Source organism: Homalodisca vitripennis, chromosome 2 (assembly GCF_021130785.1).
Source record: "Homalodisca vitripennis isolate AUS2020 chromosome 2, UT_GWSS_2.1, whole genome shotgun sequence".
NCBI lineage: Eukaryota > Metazoa > Arthropoda > Insecta > Hemiptera > Cicadellidae > Homalodisca > Homalodisca vitripennis.
Genome location: NC_060208.1, coordinates 187,373,160 through 187,400,809, shown reverse-complemented (window position 1 = coordinate 187,400,809; position 27,650 = coordinate 187,373,160). Strand labels below are relative to the sequence as shown.

At 31.3% G+C, this 27,650-nt stretch overlaps 3 protein-coding genes across 6 annotated transcripts in view; 1 reads left to right on the top strand and 2 right to left on the bottom strand.

Annotated features, from left to right (window-relative positions):
• The window catches only part of LOC124355157 (basigin), a 49,677-nt gene extending 38,047 nt beyond the window's left edge, over positions 1-11,630 (bottom strand). For 2 of the 3 annotated variants that reach the window (XM_046806147.1, XM_046806148.1), the window contains exons 1-2: positions 11,459-11,628; positions 6,531-6,806 (exon numbers count right to left, since the gene is read on the bottom strand). In XM_046806147.1, coding sequence (XP_046662103.1) covers positions 6,531-6,806; positions 11,459-11,540 — 358 coding nt within the window. In that variant the 5' untranslated portion in view covers positions 11,541-11,628. Of the gene's footprint in view, positions 1-6,530; positions 6,807-11,458 lie in introns of all 3 variants that reach the window. The other variant, XM_046806149.1, reaches the window with a different exon arrangement.
• Positions 11,631-16,107: 4,477 nt separating this feature from the next.
• On the top strand, positions 16,108-22,098 carry LOC124355154 (6-pyruvoyl tetrahydrobiopterin synthase). The gene is made up of 3 exons (XM_046806144.1): positions 16,108-16,420; positions 20,625-20,704; positions 21,679-22,098. Exons 1-3 carry the CDS (start codon positions 16,338-16,340, stop codon positions 21,954-21,956), a joined length of 441 nt encoding a protein of 146 aa, XP_046662100.1. The 5' UTR covers positions 16,108-16,337; the 3' UTR covers positions 21,957-22,098.
• Positions 22,099-22,456: 358 nt separating this feature from the next.
• The window catches only part of LOC124355152, a 28,838-nt gene continuing 23,644 nt past the window's right edge, over positions 22,457-27,650 (bottom strand). For both annotated transcript variants that reach the window (XM_046806141.1, XM_046806140.1), the window contains exons 12-14: positions 26,593-26,966; positions 23,807-23,909; positions 22,457-22,789 (exon numbers count right to left, since the gene is read on the bottom strand). In XM_046806141.1, the coding sequence (XP_046662097.1) occupies positions 22,637-22,789; positions 23,807-23,909; positions 26,593-26,966 (630 nt within the window). In that variant the 3' untranslated portion in view covers positions 22,457-22,636. The remainder of the gene's footprint in view (positions 22,790-23,806; positions 23,910-26,592; positions 26,967-27,650) is intronic.

Below are 27,650 nucleotides of genomic sequence, written 5' to 3'. Positions count from 1 at the left end.
TTATTTTTATTTCTTGTAAAATATATTTTGCAACATAACCGTTCACCGAAAAGGACAAGAATAAGACTTCATAAATAATTAAATATCATAATTTATGAAAAAGCTTAAATAATTTACATTATTATAGAAATTGAACAGCTAAAGCCCCTATTCAAAATACGAGTACCATGATTAAAATGTTACATTGTCCATTGCTAATTTCTTTAATACATCTAATACAAAAATAGTACTTTCATTAATCAATTTTTGAGAGCTACTATATAAAATCTTTTGTTTACATTTTTAGATATTTCACATACAACAGTTTATCTGCAATTTTTTGAAATTCAAAGAAAATGTTTTAACCAGTTGAAGGTTACCATAGGAGCATTTTTTTTTTATTATTTACATATTTATAAGTTGTTTAAATATTTTTATATTTTGAATATGAAAGCCTGGCTTTATAATTAATCTTAAATAAACTATACACAATATCCGTTATCTTGCTATTCTTATTCTTTTTATAGCCATAAATAAGATGGCTCTCTAATACTTGCTTGAGTTCAACGTCACTCAATAGCTTAATCCCACACAAGATATTAAATTCTGCCGTCAGTAACATCAAAATGTTCAATAATATAGGTCAAAAGACGTCACAATGGTAAAGCCTACTTGAGACCACAGTGAAGATGTTTGTTGCAGACATCTCAGCAGGAGCCATTCAACTGATAACAAGTCAAGTGATCTCTCAGACATGATTCCGTAGCATTAATTATGATTATTGTTTAAATTTATTTATACTATTTATTGGCTGAGCATTAGTGAAGTTGGGAAAACTCCATTCTGTCTGTATGTCTATCTGCAAAATATCACGAAAACAAGCTGACCTGTAGACTTGAAATTTTGCACGAAGCTTCAATTCTACAGTATACATGGAACACTGAGTTTGTTGATGATGGATGTCAAATAATGAGATTTGACTGGGCGTTAGCAAATATTTGAACATTGGTCTTATGGGTAACCACGATGACAAAGAGAAATCGGAAGGATAAATAAATATTTAAACAAGCTGATTGTACTAAGCGTACGAGGTTTTAACATACGTAGCTTATTTATGCAGTAAAAAATTTTTTTTATGGAGTGGAAAGTCAATACTAAGTTAGCGTCAAGATGATTTCAGCCCCTCCTGTATTGTAGTACCCTCTGTAGCTCACTGAAACTTTTACTACTTAAACATTGCTATTAAATCTAACTCAATGAACAAAGATTTAAATGTATCATGTGGCAAGATATCTTGAAAAATATCATCTATAGTGCGTCATTAAAGACTATCACTAAGTTCATTTTTGTCTGCCGGGGGATCAAATTTTATTCTGTACGATTGCCTACCTTGTATAAACTTGAAGTTTTGCGTGCAAGTACCTGTTATACATTTGGTGTGGCTTACAAATATGGGTATTATTACCCTGTAGACTTGTTAAGAATATTTTTAATCATTAAAATCATTGTAGCTTCTGCTAATAGTAATGTGTGACAAGAGGTATTTTGAGAAACTGATTACCTACCAGCTTCTTCAACAAACATAATTGGTTCTGGAATTCTAGAACCCTTATTCAATGTCAAAAATCTATACAGAAAATCGGTTTAAAAGTGTAAAAGATATCCCCACCTCAGCATTATTTCAAGATCTTAAAATACTAACAATAAGACAACTTTACTGTTTACTAGACATCTTTTACTTCATATTTATAACATATCTTACACTTTATCTTGATTTACATGACCTTTAAAATGAATTAGAATGGTAAGTGTGGGTGGGTAAAAAACTGCATTAATAATGTAGGTAACAGTAATTAATGCTATCTTGAAATTTTTTTTAAGTTGGCAAATAACTGCAAAGATGTGATGAATTGTTGACACAACCTATACATTTTATTTTTTTATGTTCTTAAGCAGCTGCTGCAACTCAAATTTAAATTGCTTTATAGTGATTTAATACTGGACTTAAGAAATAGTCTTTAAGGTAGTAGACATCCAATGGAGAATGATCTACAAGAAGTTTTTACTGTAAGCTTAGCTCAAGATGTACATCATCATAAAGGGGTTGTTTAGCAGAGATGAATGCTAAAGGAAAAAACCTGTCATCAGTTAGTATAAAAGAAAATTCTTATTTTTAGGTTGGGCTTTGGATTCCACTTGATGTACATCTTACATTAAACTTTAAAACAATGTATATCTTGAGCTATGCTTACATTACATTTTTTGCCGAACTCCTTGTAGCCATCCTCCATTGGATGTGAAGAGTCACTAACTACCTTAAAAACTATTTCATAAGTTCAGTATTCATTTACTAAGTTTAACTTTCACAACTTGAGCCACAACAAGAATATTGAGCCATCTAGAATAGGACCTACATTGTAATATTTCAAACCAGCATAGTTTTATAGAGTGAACCCTTTGAGGTAGGATTTGCTGCATTGTACTCTACTAATAAAGACCTTTAATTTGATGTACTATTCCACCTATGCTCTCATTTAAGATTTCTTTCAGACTCCTTACGGGCCATCCCCCCCTGACTTGACAAAAATATGGTACTTACTTCAAAAAGTACATTTATAGGTGCAGTAATGATGTACCAAGTTTTATTGCTTTACCTGTAATCGTTCGGGAATTATCAAGCCCCTGCAGGACTTGATTATAAATTATAATCAAACTATTTATTTTCAAGTTATTATATTGTTAAACCCTTTCCATGACTAAGACAAGACAACCAATCAGACAAGGTTTGAGCTAGCATCTGTCTCTGTCCATGGTATGTACATGTGTGTCTGTCCTGGGATATTTTTTTTCCCTCCTTCCTCTATTTTCTTGTCAATCCTATGGTATTATTAAAGAAGAACTCTATGTGACTCATAACTGTAATGTCTTGTAGTCTCCAATCTCCAGAAGAAACTCTATATTGGTGATTTACAACTCTAATTACCTCAATACACATTATATACTTACCTGTTATACTTAAGTGTAGGGATGGGTAAAATACTGCGGAACAGTTGTTTTGAAACGGTTGCACTCAGAAGATTGTTCAGGTTACAACCGTTGCGTTATATTGTTAGTTGCAGTTGCAAGCTCAATGAGACTTGACTGCCATCGTTGTGCTGCACATTGCACAACTGTTGAAACTGAACTAGACTCAAGAGTTGAAACTAAACATCTCAAATCTTTAGAGTGTTGGAACAAATGTTAATTTTTGTATCCTATTCTATCTACAATTATACAAAATCATTGTCATATGATTGCAGCACGACACAATATGAATGGATATTTTCCAAAACTGAAATAATTATTAACGATCACCAAGTTAAACTTAGTAAATTTCACCAATTGGTGTATCTCAACGTCAATGGTCGTTACCTACAATAAAAACAATTCACTACATTAGCTAAAATGCCCAAAATTGGACCTGTAGTTATATTAGTTAGGATTATTTATATTGTGTATGTTATTTAAAATATCCTAAATAATGACAACTCATTACTCAATACTCAGTATAAATATTCGAGTTTTTTGTCTGCACATTCTTTTTTACATTAAGGAGCTTAATATATAACATGAAGTAATTAATGTTAAAATATAAATATTATTACCAGCAATGAGTTATTATTTAAACCACAAAAAAATGGTAAAAAAAGTAATAATAACCTATTGATTTACCTATTTGTTAGTCTTTTTTATTTGGGCTCACTTTGTTTTAGTGGTCCTAGCAAATAATTTACTGACAACTATAATTGGGTTTTAAAACCATTGAGTACTACACATTACGCTCAGTCCCACTTAACAATTTTTTGGAGCAGTTTCATAATTCAATTATTTTTTCTATTTGATTCCTGCAACTGAACACAAGTGACAACTATGCAAGTTTACAGCTGCAGAGAACTGCTTCTTCCCCACACAAACAGTCGTGATCTGTCACTTGGTACAGGAGTTGGACCACAACAGTTCCTTGCAACTGTTGTCTGGCTGTAACTGAAATTATTGTTACTGTTGCAAAGAATTCCTGGTTAAACCCACACCGGCTTATGGGTGTACTTGTTTATCTCTTCCCCTAAATAAGAATTTAATAATGTTCAATTATTAAGTAAGTACTATTTTTAATTTTCATTATTTGCATTAATTGATTATGCAAACCCCTGCAAAAATTGCTTATGCTCAGATAACAAGTATTTGTTTATTCCATTTTTAAGGTTAAAACTCTTTTAAAAGTATCTGAATATAGTTTAGAAATTTCAAATGTCAGCTTGACAATCGATTATCCATCAACCTTATTCTAATTGCTAGCATTTATAATCAGTATTTCAATTAGAAAAATTGTAAAGTAAAAACATACATTGCAACAACCATTTTATAGTATGTAGAGATTAAAATTTTATATTTTGATAAAAATAAGTTAGATCTAGAAGGTAAATATTTTGTAGTTTAAAAGATCTTGTGTACCTATATTTCATGATTAAAAACAAAATAACATTTTAAATCAAAGTAAAGAAGAATGTAAAATATACATGAAATTTGCTAAAGAATCTACAGTTAATGAAATTAGCTACTGAAATCCATTATCTACACTTACTTTATAGTATTGGTGCAAACAAATTATAAACTAACAGATTTTTATTTTGACTCAAATACAATTATTGTGCGATACTACTTAGAGTTTCAAACTGTTGGTTATAAAGGGTGTTTCAGCTTCATGGTTTTAGATCAACTAACTTGATATGATGGCTGAATAAACTTTAAATAGTACTTCCCACTCAGTAAGAAGAAGTAGGTAGATTTTGTGACAACTAAAATATTATTCATTCATTTTCATGGGATTTTCATGTAGGCTACTCAATAGCTTGAAAACAGTTTCAGATGTTATTAGCATTCCTGAGCAGTTTTAGTTTTTTTCTATATTCATAAACAACCCAGTCGTGATTATTTGTAATTTTACACCAAAATGGAAAGAAATGGCATATGGAGCTAGCTAATGAACTAAGCCAAGACATTTCTACAATACATTTTTGTCACAAGTCTGAACTTGTTTCTGCGTTCCTATCACAAGTTCTGATGGGATTCACTTGTAATCGTCATCTTGAGAACCGTTTGGGATACCAAAAAATGATTTATTGGTACATTTTATAAGCATTCCAAAACACCCTTAAGACTTTTTTTGTGGGGTCACTTAAAATCAGTAGTTTCTAAAACACATCCCACTGGTGTCCAAGACTTGAAAAAGAGAATCACTATTGAGTGCAGACGCTTAACCAGAGAAACTTTTAAGGTTAGGCAAGAATTTGAAAATAGGTTATTTTTTTTGCTTGAACAAAAATGGCTACCAATTTGAACATTTGATATGAAATTTACAAAGGATTTACAACAGTATTCAGTGAGTAATTTTGTTGTTATTAGCGGTAGTACAGTAGTTTGTAGACTAATAATTGTTATGTAAGAAATTACAGTAATGGCTGCTGATACCAAACGGCTTGGCCGATTCCAATTTTATTTAACCAAAATATAGCATTTTTTATGAGCTTCAATTTGAGGTGTCACAAGGTATATTGTCAATTGTGAATACATAATTATTATAAATCCAGTTCGTTTTTTTACCCTCCTAATTGCCTATTTTCTCATTAAATGGGAACATGTAGCATACTGTAATATATATTTAGGATCTTCTGTTGAATTTTTAAGAAATGGCATAGAAGAATAACTGTGCTTAAATTTGACAATTAACAAGATCTCTAAAATGAGAAACTTCAAAAATATTTCTTAGCCTTATGGTTTGACTACACTTTAATATACATTATTAGCTAAATATGTTTCTCTTAGAGTTTTAGATGTTTAATTAAGAATATAAAATATAATGTTGTACTGAAAATTAATTCCAAATACTTCAAAATCAATTACTATCAATAATCCATGCTTTCCAAAACGACTTAAGTAAAATAGATTTTCTGGGCTAAATTTAATGGGGAAAAACTTTTTACAACTAATTTATTTCGTGTTAAATCCTACGGATTTTTTATAAGTATGCCTACCTTTGTATCACAAAATATTCAGCCAACAAACGTTTTATATGCACGTATTGAAACACCCTTTGTATTTACAAGTACATCATTTATTTATTGTGCCAGGAACCTATTTTAAATTTCTTTATTCCATTAAACACATTATATCTTACCATCTTAAAACTACTAAGATAATCAATCTACTGATGATATATTGATGTATTTTTACTTGTCATTTATCTGAAACAACACACATCACCACTACTTGTGGATCGGATCGATACTATACCTTAAATCGATTCAAGAGTGCAATGGTTGAAGCATCAATGTGTTAGTCTACCAGAGTTTGAGTGTCAACTAAAATTGAGAAAAGGGAAAAAGTCCATAAATAGTAAAAATACAGTGCCCTGAGGCTACCCACGCAGGTGGCAAATCCAAAAAGAGTTCACTAAGCAAAAAGCCTGACCTATGAGTGGATTAATGAGCAAAGAGGGTCACGCAGCACCTTACCACTGATCACATAAATTTGATGGCTCTCAGTACTCAGCGTATTACATCTGTATGATCCAGAATGTTGGGGTGAAGCTTTCTTGACCACAAGGCTAGCCATCACTTTCCCATCAACACTTTCCTCATGAAAGGTATAGGCACTTGTCGGGCCTGGCTCAGAGACAATCACCTTTCCATCTTTTTCCCACTGAACGGGATCAAACAATGTGAGGAAACAACTTATTGTAAACGGTTCACCTTCATCGACAGTCGCATTGCCCTCGTATAAGATATTGCCTGAACAGTTTAAACGATAATGATGTTAACAGTCCAATTAAAACTATCATTATACCAACCCAATTATTACCACCATACCACTATCACTCATTAGGCTAACTATCGCATCAATCAATAACTGGAATTGAGTAAATTATTAATTATTTTTAACCTATGAAAGATAATATATTGCTCTTTTAAACTCACACTAAACCCCAGACTGCAATCAACCATATACACCATGTATCAGTTAAACATAAAAATTAAGTACATCTATAACTTAACAATAACTAGCTTTATAAAGTATTAGCAAAAGTAATAAAATAATCCTTCCGGCTCAGTCGGAAAAGTTGGCAGATTTTGGGATATCTGAAATATTATTTATTTATTCTTGTGGAATTTACAATTTGAGATAAAAAATATGTTTATAAGAAAAATGTAATGAAATTTTAAATGCCAAACATTAACAAAAACAAGGCTGATTAAAAATGCCAAGAAATTTATTAAGAAAACTTTGAAAACCAAACAAGTAAAACAGATTTCCCACATAAAATATAACTTTGAAAAGGAATTGCAGCTCTTTGAGGAGCACATCTATTATGCAAAATACCAGGCACATGAGCTGAAACATAAAACTGAAGGCCTTTCTGAAGGAGACTTGCTTTTATAGTTAATTTCTCTGAAAACTACGTGGCGAAATACTATGCCGAAATCCAATCCGTGGACTGGTGCATCTAAAAATAACTTTGGTATCACACACTGGAGTGTACTATATCAATGACAATAGCAAAATCCTCAACACATGCTTTCCCACCGGTTTCAAACAACTTAGACCGTCAGCTGTTTGAGCTAACATGGAACTTGTCTTCAAGCAAGTGGCCAACATTTGCATGAACATAATAAATATTTTCTAGTTGAAGAATCTTTCATAACATTATTTCACTGAAGCTGAACATGGGAAACGTCCCATGGATGTTGTGGGCAGAACAAAAGGGGAGCAGACTGAAAAGTGCTTAATGGAATTGATATGTTGTGTACCAAAGGCTTCATAGCTGCTATTAAGGACTTTTAACGTGTAACTCATAGAAGTCCCCCACAATGATATTGCCAATATGAAATCTTAACTTTCTACACAGACAAAAAATATACGACATATTAACGGACTCATGAAAGTGCATCAGATAACTTGGGATAGTAATACCATATATTATGAACTCACTTTCTCATTTTCTTCTTCGGAGATATGTAAACATTAAAACTTCAAAAACTTTTTCCCATCAATGTAAAAATGTAATAAGACGAAGAACGTTCACAAAATAAAACTTGGAGTTGATAATGTATGCACTGCACAGAGGGGGAAGAAGACAAAGAAAATGGCCATCCTGTTTTGATTGATCCTGTGACTACAAATGTAAAAGATGTTTTAAATATTAACAAATGTGACAAAAAGCTGAAAGTTTGTTTCCAAACAAGGTTATTTGTTGTAGAGTATATCATCAGTAAGAGCAAGAGGAACAGATCTTAATAGTTTAAACGGATTTGTAGAAATGAATTTAACAACGGTGAAATCATCGTAATATTCATGAAAAACTGTGCAAAAGGCGATTCTATGTACACTATCAATGACCACGATATGACAGTTTAGCTATGAGTAAATAAGGGCTGATTCCAGTACAAACTATTGTGTCAAAAGGACATTGTATGTTCTATAAATATATGAAAGCTCTCTGAATTTTACGAAAGTCTGTAGTAATATGCAGCAATAAAAAACACGTTTTGTGTAGATAATAACTTTGTTATTCATTTACCCCTTACATAATGGTAACGTCTACTAAAATTAAAATACGTCAGTATTGATATAGTATAAGTTTTGATAAGTTGTTTTATTTTATGCTAACAATGTCTGCCTTCAGTTCTACTAGTTTTTCATCCATAATTAGTAGGTCTGTGAGATTTTTGCTTAGTCTTAGAATACCCTCCAAACTCATAGAAAAATCATAATTTACTAAAAAAACCTATTTAATGCTTTTTTGTACATAAAACACTAAACTGATTATATTGTTATGCACATATAAGTATGTGTAACTGATTTTTATCTATTTCCAGTAATCCCAAATTATGAAAAATTGTAATAGAAAAAATAAAATTAAGCTCTACTTATATGTTACAATGTTCTTTTGACATAGGAAATTTCATATACTCCATAATTGTTTTTTCTCAATTTTTTACTTTTTATTAAATTAACATTGATATTAACTCATTATATGAAAATGACCTTTATTTCTCTTTCCTCAAAAAATGTTCTGGCACTTTACACTCCTGACAAGGATACTTGAATCTCGCTTTTATTGCGGGGAATAGGTTGAATATTTCTATGAACATTTAATTACTGAGGTACATGTTTTGGTTGATCTTCAATCCCTATATCCTCTTCATGGAAAGTAACAGCTCATTAGGTTAATTCTTTATAGTTTGTACTCTGCACATCATGTAGGAATGAATCCTTGGTAAACACTTGAAATAAACATAACTACTCAATGGGGTCACATCACAAAACTAGAAACATTGTCAGTAAAGTTGATGTCTGTATGTTGAAATGTTCAACCAACCATAATCCATAAAGCTGGCTTATAAACTAGCACCAAAAATAACTTTCCATGAAGTAGCAATGTGTGGTAACGTCGACATCCAAATGTGGCAAGGTAATGTTTATCAAGCAAAGACTAGGCCTATAAACATTTTACCTTCTAAGTTTCATTTAGCAGTAAAACCTTTTTCAAAATAGTTCTAAAAAAGTCTGGGTTTAGCATTAAATATCATAGAACAACAATGGTGGCTATTATTACAGGAAGTTACCTACTTTGTGTAAACATAATTAAAATGTATTGAAATGTAGAGGGTAGGATCTGCAGATTGGGTTCTTAATCTTTTAGGTCTCATCCACAGGTTTTCATTCAATGCTTGTGTCATAAGGGTTAGACAATGCAGTATACAAATATTAAAACGAAGAATGACATGCTATAAAACAAACAATGTCCTTATGGTATCAAAGATTTTATTGCCCAACAAAAACTTTTGACTATGTACTATTTAGTTTAGAGGCAACAAAGTCCTAATCACTTGTATAAAAGTATAGAAAACAGAAATAGCAAAGATATAGGTGGAGGATCCCTGAACAATATAACTTACTTAATGTATGTGGTGGTCATAAACTTTAAAAAGTTCTATACACAATATTTTATCTTAAGTATCTATATTTACATTTTTATTACTGGTATAATAGTGTTTTACTCAAAGGTGGAATGACGTTGATATCTTCTACATTAACTTATTTATTCTTTATCATATATACCTATAGTATAAAGTAGGTATATCATACGCCTATGGTATAATCTATATTCAGAATTTTTCTTGAAAGATTTTCGTATACAGTAAAAATTATTATCTTTTTTTACTACTCATTCTGTATTTATTGCTGTCATTAATACCAAATGTCAAATGTAACATGAAAAATTATTAAAAGTAACAATTCACCATCAAAATGTAGTGTGGATGATTGTAAAGTACTGAAGAAACGCCCTATTATGTTTTCCTTAGAAACTGCAATTCTATATTCATGATTAAACTTCTGAAATGTTTATGTTACGTTATAAATATTAAAAGAAAGATTTTTTCATTAATCATCAGCATTGTAGAGAAGTTATAGCCTGCACTGTTGTACAAACATATTTATACAGACCCTATAAGGAATTTTAATAGAAACCTCCTGGTACATTTAATTGGTTGTCAAACTAAAATTTATGGTTCTAATTAAAATTATATCATTGGGAATATTGTAAAAGTGGCTTTAAATCATTATAGATTTCCTTAGTTCACTAAGTGGGTCTTAGGTTACATTTGAGTTATTTTTTTAGTAATTTTAAATTTAGTTTTGGCTAAACTTCTTTGTGCTAATCAGGAACATAATCAGGAATATTGTTAAGGCATCCTATGTAAAAGTCAACCAGTTTATGTGAGAGCCACCTGCCTTAATTTTCTTATTTCATATTTCCTCACCCTGAATGTCTTTTTGAAACTATCAGGCCTAGGCTATGTGGCGAAGGAAGAGATCTTAACAATTTTAAGCTCAAAAACCCGGGATATCAAAACTGAAAATTAATAATAACCTGTAAGCTAACAAAACTGAATATTAATAATATAAGCTACCAAAATACATATTCTTCATAAGAGATAGACTATAAGCTATTTAAATTTTTATATGTGGCCTTGCGTAGACTGTAGTAAATTGCTGCCACACTGACTTGAACAAACAAATAGGCTATAAACTTAAATTTGTAGAAGAATGCCAGAATACTAAACAGCTTGCAACAATTATATATTTAATACAATTCAAACAGAATCAATTTAAAACCCTAGCCTTGAAAACAAGATTTGATCAGAATTAAAAGATAAAACACAGGCAATGTGAAAAATATCCTAAATTGATTTTTGCACTTATAAACAAAATTTTACTCAGCTTCAAAAAGCTATATTACGTTCCAACAGTGATAATTGAGGTCATCACCCAAGTTAGATCCACTGGAATTAGACTGCTTCTGCCCTTCCACTCGATGTCTGAACTTGTGCTTATGAGTGTTTACAAATTGGATTCAATTCAATATTGTATATCTTACCTCCATAGGCAGACGATCTCGTGAATATCACTAAAACTACTAAACTAAAAGCACCTATTGTAAACTTCGGATGAAAATCCATTTTTCAATGAAAAACTTCTACAAAATGGCAGCTTCAGCTAACAGCGCTGGTCTGCTCTTCTGCTGCTCGAAGATTACAAACAGCTGCTTGCTCGCTTGCTGCTAGAGGACTAAATGATCAATGTACTACGAGAGAAAAAAAAATTATATTGAATATTTTTATTATAATATAAAGTTGAATGGTCTCACTAATCGACAAAATGTATAGGACCATGTTCCACTAAGCTTGAAACAAACTTTGAATGTAGTTTCTAAAACTTAGGGAAATGTGTTTAGATGTTGGACCGAAGTCTATAGTCCCTTCACCATCCCTGACCACAGCCGATGAATTATGCAGCAGGTCTCGTTCCGTGTAATAATATTTTCTTATCGTATAAACATATTTTATTATTTTGCACTTACGTTTTACTATTCCTTTAATTCATTCTTATCATATCTGCCATTTATTTATTATTACCTCCCTTCTAATACTCCAACTCTCCTTAATGTATACTACTGTCTGTGTCGCAAACTTCATTCCAATTCTGATCACCACTCCTAAGTACTTTGTCCCATGATAACAACGAATTCTTACATACCTCATTGCCCCTGTAATAAATCTCTCCACCAGCTTACCTTTTAGCAGTACTATAACTATTTTCCCTTTTGAAAAAGTAATTTTTCTATATATTTCCCATCGCATAACTATTTATAACGCTCTTGTACACTTTTACATTAATTCAGTATCCGCATTTACCAGTCCGTCATCTCATAGGTTGCTGTCGATGATAGGGAGACGCACAGCGAGACCCTTTAGTCAACTGCTGGCATTTCCTTTCCCAGTCACTTTTCTGGTGACGTATCAACTGGATTTTTTACTTATTATAAAATAATTATTTTTACACTGTGATTCTATTTTCTTCCTCCTTCCTCTTCAAACTTTGTCTTGTTAAATGTAGCAATGACTATTTAATTAATCAACGTTTGCTCCAACTAGATACTCAACTTTCCAACTGGGTATTAAATTCTCAGCTTGTCACCTAAAAACCTTATATTTCATGTGTGTTATAGTGTTGAGGTCGCCGGTTTATAGGAGCTTTCATCCAATAGCTCCTCGTCTCCTCTGGCCTACACCCGAAGGTTATACCTCCTCGGACGGACAACCTTAAATCCACCTAGCACCTGGTGGGAAATGCCCATGGTTCTTCGGTCAGATTCCAACAATTTTGAAACATTGCCTTCCGCATGGTGAAATTGCTTACTAACATTGACCCCTGGTGAAGTCAATTTCACTTCAGCACCAAGCTTAGACCCTGAGTTCTCATTCGAGGAGTCCCCCCTCCACTATTCGCCTCCGTGTTTTTAAAGGACGCAGCAGGAGGAAAGAGATAGAGCGGAGGGAGTTGGAGGGGGTGAGTCGATGACTTAAATAGCCAGTCTTCTATCTTGTATGGAGTAACTCTCCAAGGGTTGTTGAGATTTTGATTTTGCAGAAGAAGGTTATTATAATAATTAATGGCTCAGTCCCATTAAATCAATGCAAGCCTATATTCATTAGTTTAAAAATTGATACTGTTGTCAATCTTTACATTTTTGAACTTGCTGCTTACTGCTTAAAGATTTACCAGAAATGATACTTAATGAAGACCTACATCCATACAATACACGTAATAAAGATAATATTAGTTTTCAACAATGCCGATTAAGTAAAATGTTAAATAGCCATTCCGTCATGTGCAAAAAAAGTCTATAATAAGTTAAGTCATTTTATTAAATTGTATAGTTGTAAGGTTTTTCTTAGAAAAACTCAATGACTGGCTGTTAACAAATCCTTTTTATAACAATGAGGAATTCCTAGAACACTATGGCATAACTCTGTAATATATTGTCCGTTGATCAATACCTTTTTTGTTGATTCTATAAATAGTTTATTTTTGTTCTTGTTCACTGTTCTTACTAATAGTTTCAATTTTTTGTTAACTTGTTGAATTTTTATGAGGTTATCTATTTATATACTTATTTATTTATCAATGTATTATTATCAATTTTAAGGTTCCACAATAATTGTTACATTCATTATTACATTACACGCATTGTTGCTATTTTATACGGCTAAGTTTTTTGACTGCTCTAATATGACTAAGAACAATGTAACGTTCAACAATTCTGACATTGTCTATACATGTATATAATATGTCCATGACAATAAAGTATTATTATTATTATCCGTTTATTATCATTTTCTCTAAACATATATGTATCTTGTACACTACAAAACCTATCTACACTCTTTCTCCCCACAGCAACTTTAGTACTGAGTACTGAGTAATCTGTTCTTTGTCTTTCTTTTCCCTTATTTATTTCTAGATTATTTGGACCAATCCATTCCTTTACCTACATTTATCAATATATAGTTTCATTTCCCTTTGTGGATTCAACAAAAGATACCAGTACCGGTGCCATACTTTGTGGCGGCTCTACAACCTAGTTTCTGATCGTCCTTTTCACAACTTCGACAAGCACTCCCTTCATCTCAAACAACGTTTCTACCTATGCTCCTTCATCTTTATAACTAACTACCTTTATTCCTGGTAAACCCAACTATTTCTTAAAAGACCCCATCTGGAGTTTAAAATTAATTTTCTTTGTTGCATTTTATTTTGTCCACTTTGAAACCGAGGCCAGCACTTCATCGACATTTCTCGAGGTCTTCTCCTAATGTCTCTTCATTCTAATTCATATCTAACTCCTCAGCGCTCAACTTTTCCTTTCTGCTTTCCTCTGACATTTCTCGTATTACTTGTGGACAATCCATAGTGTACCTGAATCCCCAATCCGCCTTCATGTTTTTAAAGGAATACCCCGCACTCGTACCTCGTTTTAGCCAACCACCACATGATTGCCTTGAATCTTAGCCTTCGGCGACAGTGTAAGACAATTAGTTTCGTGCTAACGAATATGGGGCTTCTTGTACGGCGATAAAGTATGGCAGAACATTCTCCTGGAGTGTTAACCCCCCACCAACAATCTATGGTTCATGGTAAGTACCATCCAATATGATTTACCAATGATGATTTTCACGGCTTTTGAAAATGAAGAAGAGGGGATTTCTCTTTTTTTACTTATATATATATATGAATTATAAGTAGAGACTAGCTGCATAATTCCAATTCCATAACTTTGTACCATTTCTACTGTAATAATATTCGATTCCAGTTTTGCTCAAAACCTTAAACTACTTGGCTGGTGACGAGTTAGATTAACTGTTAATATCGAGAAAATTGATTTCTTATAAACTGGAGCAATTACCAATAACGATATATTATGTTAATTCTGAAGTCGTAGTATCATATATGTGTATACCAGTAAAGATTTACTAACGAGGCGTTACATTAATGTCACTGCAGCCAGGTGGAATTGTAATTTTTATGAGGCCACGCTGTGTATTCCAGAGTATGTTGTTCCTCTTAAAATAAAATTCTGATATGCACTAATTTTAAATGATCTTAAAACATGTGGAAATAGGGAGAATCATGATAAAATTGCCAAGTTCTTATTTATGTCCTTGCTTGTGCAGAGGGTAGCTGTGGAGGTTTTCAAGTTGTTAGGAAAATAATCTTATCTGAGACATATATTAACAATGTGTAGCATAGGTGTAAGCAGTTCATACCTACAATATTTCAGCGTCCTCGAGGAAAACTCAATCAGGCAAGAGGTTTAGCTCCTTATTGAACCAATTATCTTTTTTACCTCTTTCAGCGACGTTGGTGCTAGTTTTGTCAATGGGAATGCAATGCTTTTTGTCTCTGTTAAAAAGGCTTTAGGCTTTTCTTCCTGAATGTTCTTTAATGTTTCAACACTTCATTCAAAAGAAGCACTTGAAAATCAAAATTCAATAACTAGCCAAGTGACTGCATCTATCATTTAAATGAAATCAATTTAAAAACAATTGTAAAAATCAAACGTTAAACATTTAGGTCTGAAGATGTTTTGCTTCGGGTGAATTATTCAGCTGTCATAATCAGCGAAATTGTTCTCGAGGCAGATGAATCAGTTTTTAATTTACATAACTATTTAGATCGAGATTTTAATTAGAAGTCTGATGTATATAACATGTTCTCGAAAGAGTTCTCACACATTTTCGTTACGAGGAATCTATAAAATTGCTGTCTGAACGATTTTCCGTCCTTGCTTATCACTGTCTCCTAAGTATCCACCAACGAACAAATCGTGGTCCCTCTTTTTAAATTAAGCTAGTATGATGTATCCCAAACAACTATTCTTTATTCGACTGCTACAAATCCCTTCTGTTCCATCCTCTGGAATTGTTATCATCTAATAATAAAAACACAAACGTACCATTAAAGAAAAGGAAAACACATTCTTACAAACATATTATACTATTTACTCATTAACGAAACTATTCTATTAACAGATAGTTAACACTATTGAAATGTGTTAACAAGTTTATAATAATTATGCACACCTTACAACAATTTTCAATGAGATTATACTGTTGCAGTTTTTAGCTGCCTAATTTACGGAAAAAATTTCAATCCATCCATAGAGTAAAAATGTAAAAAATAAATCAGCCAGTTTCAAGCTTGGAACGGAATGTGTCAGTCAAGTGTCAAATTCATGTGGTGGCTGTGAGAACAGGTTGTTTATGTAACAGAAGCGGTCTCATGTTGTATGGTAGGATTGATTTAAATTCGTTACATAATGTTTGATTGTCTACGTTATTAGATCCAGAAACTACAGTGTGTGTTTCTTCTTTGGTATAAGTATCTGTTTGAGTCGTTATTACTTTATAATTACTATGCCTCCAATTCCAACCCCAAGAAGACCTATCGCTTATCTTACAAGGGTTGAAAAATTCAGTGCGTGTCACAGATTACACAGGTTAGTAGATGTACTACTACTAGGCTTAACGTAGTATAAAGGAAATATGATGTAATCTATTTAGCCCAATACTTGATACTGACTTTTTGTAATTTGTGTGTGACCTATTACTCAATGTTTAAGTTAGTTCCTCATAGGAGCATGGTAAAAAGAGTACCTCGTATATAATTTTAACAATCTTAAAATATTATATATATATATATATATGTGTGTGTGTGTGTGTGTGTATAATATAATGGGTAGGGTACGATAAGCGGACCCGGTTTTTTATATCGAAGAATGTAATCATCGATACCTAATATTCGCATCTCAAACCCTAGTCTATCAATCGATATAAAAGTATCTATAGTATTCAATAACAATCAAATGTTTTAAATTAAAATATGGATTTAATATTTACAGTAATGAAATAAATTATTATAAGCAAAATTAGGAAAACTGAAGACGACCATATTTGCTCCTCTCACAGTTACAGTTGTTTCTTTCCCACAAATTTCACATAATGGATTTTTCGGTACGAGTCCAACATGTTGAAGCCACGTAAAACATGTCTTATCATCTTTCAAAGCAATGTTGTGTAGTTTTCTAAAATTGACTGCCATTTTTAATAATAAAATGTTACTTATATGTAAAATTGAAATATTACCTTACGTGTATTATTTAAAAGTGTACAGCTGTTGATATACATTATTGAAGTTATTTGTTCAAAATAATTAATCAATATCGATTGATTATATCGGTGGTTATGATTAAATAATATCGTTTGCCAATTTCGATATAAAAAACCGGGTCCGCTTATCGTACCCTACCCAATATAATATTATATATAGACTTGCCATACGTCCCGGTTTGGCCGGGACAGTCCCGGTTTTACAAGCTTGTCCCGGTGTCCCGCCCGGTTGCCTGCTTGTCCCAGTCACGTCAGAGGAGCCGAATGTTTAAAAACAATTCAGCTAGGCCTAGTTGTAGTTTAGTCTAGAGGTTCACAACTACACAACACTCTATCGGTTCAGCGTGGTCCCGAAATAAGAGAGTTTTCAGTTCAGTTGAGAGAGTTTTCTCCATGATGAACATTGCCTGGAGTGATGATCGAGGATTAATGCAAGAATCCACAAATCGAAATTTAATGTTATGCAAAGTTAACTTTGCAGTTAGCTGCACTGAATTTTATGAAAAAATAAAAAAGCAAAAAAGAGTTATTTAGAAAGATTTGCTCTAGTGAAAAATACGAATGGTATAAAAAATAAGCCTTGCTTTTACATTTTATAGCTGTAGGCCTAATGTTTTTAAGGTATAGCCTGAAGTAAGCTTGTATTGTTTAATGGTTTACATTTATTTAATGAAAGCCGTGTAAAAATATAACTCAAACTGTATTTTTAGTGTTATAAGATATAATCACTTTTATACTATTTAGAAATTAAATTAAATTCATACAATTATACACAAAGTTTTTTGGTTTTTATTGTTAATTTGACTTCATATTTATCCCCCCCCCCACGCATTTCGAACAGAGGCGTCCCGGTTGGCCGGTGAAAAATTATGGCAAGCCTAATTATATATATATATATATATATATGTATATATCTGGTTACAGTATAATAAGCGGCCACCAGCACAATCGAATGATATAGAATCATCAATATTCATGACCATCCAAATGACTGAAAGCAAAATTTCGGACCAAATAACATAATAGATATTTCATAGAACAATATGGTTTAGCTAGTTTTCAATCTTGGATATTAATGTATAAATATTAATATAATTTACAAATTAAAATATAATTAATACATATAATTAATAACATTGCCACTAATTAGTCAAATTTACTTTCCTTATTTATTTAAGGATAAACATGACTGCTTGTGAAGCAAATAAGACACGTACATCACTGTTCTTACCACACTGTTAGTCAATAACAAAACATATGATTTTAATTTTAAATTTATTTCCAAACATGTTTTTACTTTGAATAAATTTTGAAAGATGATGTTAAATTGGATCAAGTTTTAGGCTTTAAAATGTTAATATAAAATATATTATATATTATATAATATATTTTTATATGTAAAAGAATGAATTTGTTATTTTAAATTTTATGAAATAAATAAATTGTATTTAAGTTGTGTGGTACAAACTATTACTTCACAGGATAGACATGTCTGATGGAATTTAAAAATGTTCGAATGGATCACCACCAATAATGATCATAATTTTTCATCAATACATATATTCTGCAAGATGATCGGCAATGCTCACTTCTGAGACCAATTTTGAAAGATTTCTATGTTTATAAAAACAATTGGAGCAAATATTTGCATATTCGTCACCACAGTTCTTTTTGGTGTCTCTGACCTTCTCCTACATAAACAAAATAAAACAGTTGGTAATGACTTCACTAGCAACAGCTGGTAATGACATCATTAGTCTAAATAAAAAAAGCTGGCAATGATTAATTATGCATATCTATAGATGAAATGTTGTATTCAATAGTATCAATAATCATCATCCAATTATGTTGATGGCCACTTATTATACTGTAGCTATATATATATATATATATATATATATATATATATATATATATATATATATATATATATATATATTTATATATATTGTCTATGTATTTTTATGGTTTATGATATTATAATCCGTATCCTGGTTTTAAGTTGTTCAGAATAGACTAATGTAAAAATCTCTATCACGAGAGATGCAATATACAATAATGAAACTGTGATCCTAAAGTAACAAACTTTTACATTTACTCTATTCTGAACAACCTAAAACCATATGGATTATAATACCATAAACCATAAAAACACATAAGCAAAGACCGTAATGATATGTAAAGTATTTAAATTTGTATTTCAATTTTATTAACTATTGTAATTTAAAGGAGCAGTGTTCTTAAACATTATCCTAAATCTTACTAAAATATCTTATTAATATTAAGTCTTACAGGTCTTCCATATGATGAAATAGTAAGTTCATTATATGGTACAATAATAATATGTCCTGTCCATCCTGCAGGTGCAGCGTCTATTTTATGTCTCTGATGAAGAGTAGACTTGATTGCCACAATTATGTTGGCGGTGTTACTTGGCCTGTAATGGTATAACGGTTCATGTGACAAAAAAGACTTGAAATAAAAAATAAAATTTTGAACTTTATCTACACCTTTCTAAATACAAAATAAAATTTTGAATTTTATCTACACCTTTCCCTCTGAAAGTTTTTTCGTTACCATAATTCTCTTTTAAACTAGACAGACTCCATTTTTTAATTCACAATTGAATTGAAAAGCAATGGTCTAAAATTGTTATGTAGGCCAAATGTTTTTACTTTGTACTTAGAACTATAGTCTTCTCTGTTTAATCCTCTAAATAGCATATAAATTTCAAGTTGATATTTGTATGTTTGGTGGGTGAACCGGTAGGTGGTGTGAGACACGTTTTGTTGTCATATGTCACGGGCTGGGAGAGTGTTAAGCTTTTTACAACCCAAGTCCTCCTTTTTTGCCTTGTTTTTCAGAGCTTCTTAATATTATATGGTGCAATCCATTCTATACATCATCCAAGGTTGTCTTGGGACCAATAAATAATATTGTTGGTACATGCCTGAAGAAGATGACAGTCATTCAAGAGGTATCAGCAAAAAAAGCACGTTTATGGAAATGTTCCTCTGGATATTGTTGTTAAATCCTTAGAACAAAAATATTTGAAGGGGGTATAATTATTTTACTAAAATTGAGCATTTTACATGAACAAAAGCTTTTTATGGTTCTATAAGTATTTGTACTGTATACTTACTTTGTTGATTCTAAACACATGTTTTCTCATATCTTATATTTCATATTGAAAGAAATAAAGCAGTAGTTTTGTAATTTGAGACCATTTTCATGTAATCTTTTGTGTGAATAGATATAGTATTTTTGATGTTTTACACTAAGCTGGAAATATATCAGTCATGTATAAAACAAATTATGTTTAGTACAAATATTTAAACTCAATGCAAACTCAACTAATGTTTTGTTTACAGATTGCATATCTCAATAAATCAAGATGCTTAATTCTCAGTAGTATGTTAGTGTAAGAACAGTTTATTCAATGAAACAATGTTTTGTTGTAAAAATTTTAAATCTGCCAACTTATTTTTCTAAAGCCTCGTTTCTATTCTACGTACCTGTTTTTTTTTTTTTCAGTCCACAACTCAACGATGAAGAAAATCTAGAAACTTATGGAAAATGTAACAATTACCATGGCCATGGACACAACTATACAGGTTCTACTTCTCATGTTCTATATTTGTAATGAATAATCCTAGTATTACCCAATTAAAATTTAATTTCAAACACTAATAATTACGTATTGATATCAGTACTAAAACTGACTTAAACATCCGGTGTTTGGGGTGCTTCGTTTATTTTAATAAATCAGGACGGTGTTGATTATTAATCATAATTTTATGTATCATTATGGAATACAGGCCAAATGCACTGAACAGTTTCAACCTAGTTTTAAATGTTTATTCAGATCCACAATCATTAATAAATGATTAATGATTTATCACACAATTAAGTTATAGTTAATTAAAAATAAAATTAGTGCTTGTATGTGCTTTTATCTAAACTCTAAACATTAATGTCTTACAATTTTCAATTTTTTATCCCTTATGAGTTAGTTCTCTATCGGTTTCGTCTCGGACACGAACTCCAGATTCCAGGAATTAAGTCAATGACAGTGTCAGATGTCAGATGCTGCACTAAGCGGAAGATGAAATGGAGCTAAACTCAACATTCATATTGAACCAACCCTTCCCATCGTAGCTATGTTATATTTCAAAAGTTTTCTTATAAAAAGTATTTTAAAGAGTGATGTCGTATCAGATGCGTGATAGTATGAACCAGCTTCCTGATATCGTCACAAATACCTTCCTTGGTGGTATACCAATAGTTACGTGAAAATTATTAAATCGAAGTTATAAAAAATAGGCTTGATTGTAAATATTACATGTATAACTCAATTTAATTTTAATGAAGTTTAAAAAACTGTTCAATTCCAATTCTTAGTTGTGTTTATTATTTATTACATTAATTATTGTCCAGAATAATTTATTTGTAGGATGATATTACTATTAAAAGGACCTCAAAAAGGCTAACTTGTTGTAACTGGGCATTTCAGTCATGTGAGCCTCTTAGTCATATGTACAAATGATCTACAAATATCCATGAATATATAGATGATTCTGTATTCCAGTGGAAGTTACCCTGAAGGGCCCAGTGACTGCAGATACGGGGATGGTCATGAACATCAATGATCTCAAGAAACATATGAATAAGGCCATCATGGAACCCATGGATCACAAGAATCTGGACAAGGATGTTCCTTACTTCAAAAATGTTGTCAGCACCACAGAGAACGTTGCTATTTTCATTTGGAACAATCTCAAAGCTGAATTGGAAGATCCTTCGATTTTATACGAAGTCAAAATCTTTGAAACAGATAAAAATGTGATCTTGTACCGTGGGGAATAGTTGTTTGATTTGGGTATAAATAATACTATGAAGTAATGGTGCACAATTTTTATATTCTATACAACAGATATTTTTTTAAATATAATTATTGTACTATGAAAATGAATTATTGTGTATACTTTTTATATATACTATTTTGACATACAGAAATTATATTTCAATTATAGTTTTATTAAATTGACATATTTTATTGTAAACTCATGTTATTAAATAAAAATGGTATTTAAGTTGTGGAAATTTATTTACAAACCTCGAAAATCATGAAGTTATTTGTCTTCTATTCATAAGATTATTATGAATGTTTTCATTCAAATATGAATTTAATTATTATAAACAATCAGATTATACCCACAGTTAATTATACCATAGTTATATTTATTGTATGGAGATTATTTATATTAATTCTTTATATTATTGTTGTTTTTTACCTTAATGCATACAAACTTCTTTAAATCTTGTAAAAAAATACTACCTACATACATGTCAATTACAAACTGAAGTAAAGCTCCAAAAATCTATAATTTCAGTTATGTTAAACAACACTTAAATCTTTAAATAGTATTAATAACACTATTTGAAAATTTAAAAATCTTATCATAAAAAACATATTTCCTCTAAACACAGTATGTACAAAATATTTCATTCGTGAAAGATTTAATTGGAAAAAAAAAAACAGCATTCTAGTTCCCTTCATCAACTTCAAAGCCAGTCCGATTGTAATATGCAGAGTCAGCAGTTCCTTGTTCTTCCTTGTTTGTCTGATTGGCTAAACCTTGGTCATGATAGCGTATTGGGTAAGTCAGCTGGTTTCCTTTATCCCATGTGTATAGTTCCTGCAACAACACTGTTTAGTTAATGTTTTGAAGTGAATAATACTCCCATTAAAAAAGGCGATTAAAAACTTGGGTGCAAATTAAAAAATTTCGTAATGTTTGGAATAAACTATTTTTTTTTAATGGTCTTCTCTTAGGACTAACTATAATGTTATTAGACTTTTGTATTATTTTTTTAAATTATAGGATTGGTTAAAGCCCTCAAAATAAGAACTTGTTCCCCCCCCCATGTAATCCCTTTTTAAATCAATTCTTCTAGCCAGATATTTGTTTAAATATTGAAGAACAAACTCAATGAGGGGCTTAATCTGTGAATGTTGATTGAGTTGGAACACTATCTCCGTTGATTTTAGGGCCGAAATTCACAAATAAGTTGTTTCTTGCAATCATTCCAGCTCAATAAGAGCAATTTAAAATATGTATAATTATTATGTCCTCTTCCAAATAGTCGAAGGCAATTATTTCTTCGATGTTCTCAAAGACAAATCCTTTGACTTTCTTAGCTAAAGATTTTGTGTAGGGGTGGACGGATGTACTTATAGAAGTGTAAAACGATGAGGAATGTCGGAAGACCCGACATGTGATTGTGGTAGCGTGACTCAAACTATGAAACACAATCTTAGTTACAGACTGCCCTTTACGACTATCCAGATGGTTTGGCTGGATTGCGTAACTTGGGTTTGAATGGCTGAAGATTTTGGGCTTAGCTTTATGAATAAGACCAGACAAACCTTTTTAACCTTTAGACATGATGCAAGGACTTTGTGTACTGAAGCAATTTTAATGTTAATTTTAATCTTATTTTGTACTGGTTTCTGGACAAGAATGTAATTACCATAGAGAAGCCACACAAATATACCTGTGCACGCGCGCGCGCACACACACACACACACACACACACACATACACAATTAAACATATAGGGTTGGGAATGTACAAATTTACCTCTCCCATTTATTTATTTACAGCACTACATTTTTTTTAAATATTCAATAATAGTACTTAAAATGGTCTTACCTTATTTTTGTGATTGTATCCTATCATTGTAGTTCTTTTAAATGGATTTGTAAATGGAATATCAACTTCAACACGTTTGTTTGTGAATAAGTCCAAAGCAAACCTGGAAAAGGTGTGAACAGATTACAAACTAATATACTCTACAATTTTTAAAGTGCACATTGGTCAGTTGCAAAATAGGGCAGTCCCAATAATCTTTGTATGTTTAGAGAAAAAATATAATTTAGACAGCAGTTACTTATCAATGTAATATTTATATATTGTTCATATATCTTTTCAATAGCTTATTCAAATTTCAAAACAGATAAGGTAAACAGGTAACAAGTTACAGAATCTTAATACAGTTTGAGAAAAGATCCTGCTTACTTTTCAGTATAACTGAATTTTCTTGTTACAAGGTCCCTTCTTTCATCTCCTCTTTAATAGCACCATCAGGCAGTCCTCTACATATTCTCTTTAACCCCATTCACCTAACGCATGTTTCTTTCTCCAAGTCTCTTTTCTTCCATTCTAATCTCATACATAATTTTAAGAATCCTGGGTTACACCTTTCGTATTAGAGAGTTTTGCCCCCTACTTCAATGTGTTGTAATGAATTAGACCATCGACACAGCAAACGCTTGTGTTACATGCTTTGGTGTTAGGGTTGTTTTGAATTCCTAGAGAGTTGTACTGGACAGGTATTATTGTCAGTGGGAGAATTGGTGACGTGTAGAAGTATTTGTTTGGGAACTTCACTAAAAATAATCTTCGGTAAATCCCATCTTCTTCAAACTATCCCAAACAACCTCAGCTGTTCCACCTTTATCCTTTCCAACACTAGTTATTCCCCTAATCTCCTATCTTCCAAAAAACAATCATTTATCCATTCCATGGAAGGTGGATAATGACTGTAGTAGGAGAGAACCTATCTGAGTAGATATCTCCAAGTTTGTCCAGTCCAATATGGATCCTGAAACAGGCTAAGGGAAACCAGGAGATGAGGCTCTGTTAAGGATAACAGGATTAGCAACTAGTTGAAGATAAAGGTGTTGTTTTATTTTATTGTTTTTAAATAAACTCTTTAGGGGAATAATATCCTGATTTACAAATGCTTTTAAGTTTTAAACTTGGACTAAATAATAAGATTATCTTTTTGAGAGCACTCCTATTCACATTGTTATATTATTGTTCTAAAACTATTTATTTAAACAATATTTGACTTTTGTCAATATAATAAGTTTGTATTTAATGTCTCTCTCAAATTTAAACTATCTTTCCAGTATTTATATAATATAATAAAATCAGCTAGTGATGAATGTAAATATCAAGTTTTCATAACTACTAGAGAGCTCAAGATAACGGTTTGGATATCAAAGTATACCGTCTTTATCAGTTTCTTTCTGGGGATCATGATACACAACAAGTATGCGTTCTGTAAATTTCAAAATGTATCACATGAATGAGTAAAACACAAAAAAATGCATGTGAAATTCTTCTTTTTTTTTTAAGGAAGAAGATATTTTATTATAATATTGCATATAATAAATTTAAATATATTATAGAGTATGATAGACAATAATTAATTAATGCTTCTTATATTTATTCAGTGGCTGAACTGGTCATCGCAACTTTAGTAATAATTGAGGTTAATCTGGTAGACTGTAAGAATTATTGCTTTTTGTCTCTGTTACATATGAAACCTCCTGAACTATATCAATGGGATTTGTAAGCTCCATGTACTACTTGTTCATTCTTCATCTGTGTCCTTCTTCGTATTCTTCAGTCTTCATCTCCTTTTCCTTTTAGACCTTTTACGGTTGGAACACAAGTTGCAGTATGATATTTAGTGTTAAACATTCACCACCATCCAGAAAATTTAGCTTCGGGATGAATTTTACTAATTGGGTAAGTAATCATGTTTTTATTAATGAGAGGATTGTGTGCATTCTGAAAATGGCATGAGTATAATATGTAATTACGCTACATTTGATTGATGAATATGGATTTTAAAACAACCATCAACCCAAAACTGGGTGATAAAAAATAAATAGATAAGTCTTTCTGTAGCGTTTGTTTAGTGAAGATGATTTGAACCAGTATCGATTATAACTACACTTATAGGATTGTTAAGGTGAGTAAATTAATTGTATGAATCTGTATAGTTAAAAATTACGATGATTAATTATATTGTTATGATTTGTTGATTTGATTATTGTTGTTATGATTTTTTGATTTGATTATTGTTGTTATGATTAAAATTAATTATGATGAGCTATTGTAATTTACAAATTGCATTGTAAAAAGTGTTTGTGAATTAAAAGGGGCAGCACATAATTTTCTCTTTATAGTATTGAATTAATTGATATAAAAATATTAGTTATAATTAAGTAAAATATTTATTTCATTTTATTCTACTTTTGATATAAGAAACCTATCTAGACATTGAAAATAGACTAAAAATGTTACCCTTTATTTTTTAATGTACTACAAATATTATGTAAGAAATTTACCAATTTCATTCTTTTCTGAAGAAGGCAATATAATTACTTTGTACTTTTTAATAGTTTTGACAGACTTTCCACATACTTAAAGGTATTACATAGCCACAAAGTGTAAACAAACTACAGTTACACAAAATATGTTCAACCGTTAGCATTACCAACGACTTTTATTTAATATTTAGAGCAAATAAATTGGATCCAAACAATATTAGACTCCCAACAGTTTACAAAAAATGTAATATTATATAATTTAACTAATTAAAAGTTTGAATTATCTATAATTCATAAGAAAATTGTAGTTACCTAATATTTGTTGTAGTTTCTGTATTACTCTGGACCACATATAAGACTCCACACACTATAAACATCTCTCCAGCTTTTCTGTGTGAAACACTGATATTCCATGCATATTGTATTTCCAGGTCTTTTGCATCCATCTTGACGACCACAGTGTTGTTGGAGTTAGCCAAACCGTATATCACCCACAGTCCGTTGTCGTCCACAGCAAAGTCCATGTAATTGTGCTTCTCTGAGTAAAGTCCTGTACTGTTGTTGATGGCAGCGTAGGGTAGTGTCTTCTCTGTGGAGAGACGACTGATAAGTTCGTAGCGAACGACAACTGGTTCATCTTTTTTGTTGTAAAAGAATGATCCATTGAATACTACATGTGCACTCCCCTGAAAAATCATAGGCTTACAGTTATATCAGCTAATAATTATTATTAAAAGAATTTCTTGATTTTTGTACGGCGGTTTTAGGTATCTAAAACTATTGTTTGCTATATATGATTGGTATCAATCGAAGGCTCTTACGCTCTAGATGTGCCTTTTGTGGATTTGAAATACATCTAAATATAGCGCTCTCCCCTCAAGGCTTTAAAAGTTCAAACGTTAATCTTATTAGATTAGTTTTGTTTAGTTTGAAACAAGCTGATAACTGAAAGGTGTTACAATGTCTCAGTTTTATATAGCTAAAAATAAATTACCAGGAGCTTTTTTATCTACAGGTCATACAAATTGAAATACATTTCTGTTTCACAAACAAAACACTGACATCTTAAGTAATGTAGCTGCCTGTATTGTGAAATTTCTATTTTATCTTCTATTGTCTTTTATTTAATAATTTCAATAGAATATTCAGTAATTGTATAAAATATAAGATGAATTTCAATGCTGATTGGTGTTAAAAATTTTGCTTACAATATTTTGAAGGTCTAAATGCATATGTGCATTTTACCAATGCAATTACCTAGAATTCAAGCATTACGGAAATACAAAATATCAATTCAATTTCCTGAGAGTTATTGAAGCTCCTTACAATTCAGGCAAACTGTTTTAGAGTAAAACTGGTACCACACCTTT

What these genes read in the sequence shown, in the direction of transcription:
- LOC124355154 (XM_046806144.1), top strand. Translation starts at nt 16,338, where the DNA reads ATGCCTCCAATTCCAACCCCAAGAAGACCTATCGCTTATCTTACAAGG. An exon ending in GCGTGTCACAGATTACACAG is followed by an intron (nt 16,421 to 20,624) that starts GTTAGTAGATGT and finishes TTTTTTTTTCAG; the next exon opens with TCCACAACTCAACGATGAAG. An exon ending in CCATGGACACAACTATACAG is followed by an intron (nt 20,705 to 21,678) that starts GTTCTACTTCTC and finishes TCTGTATTCCAG; the next exon opens with TGGAAGTTACCCTGAAGGGC.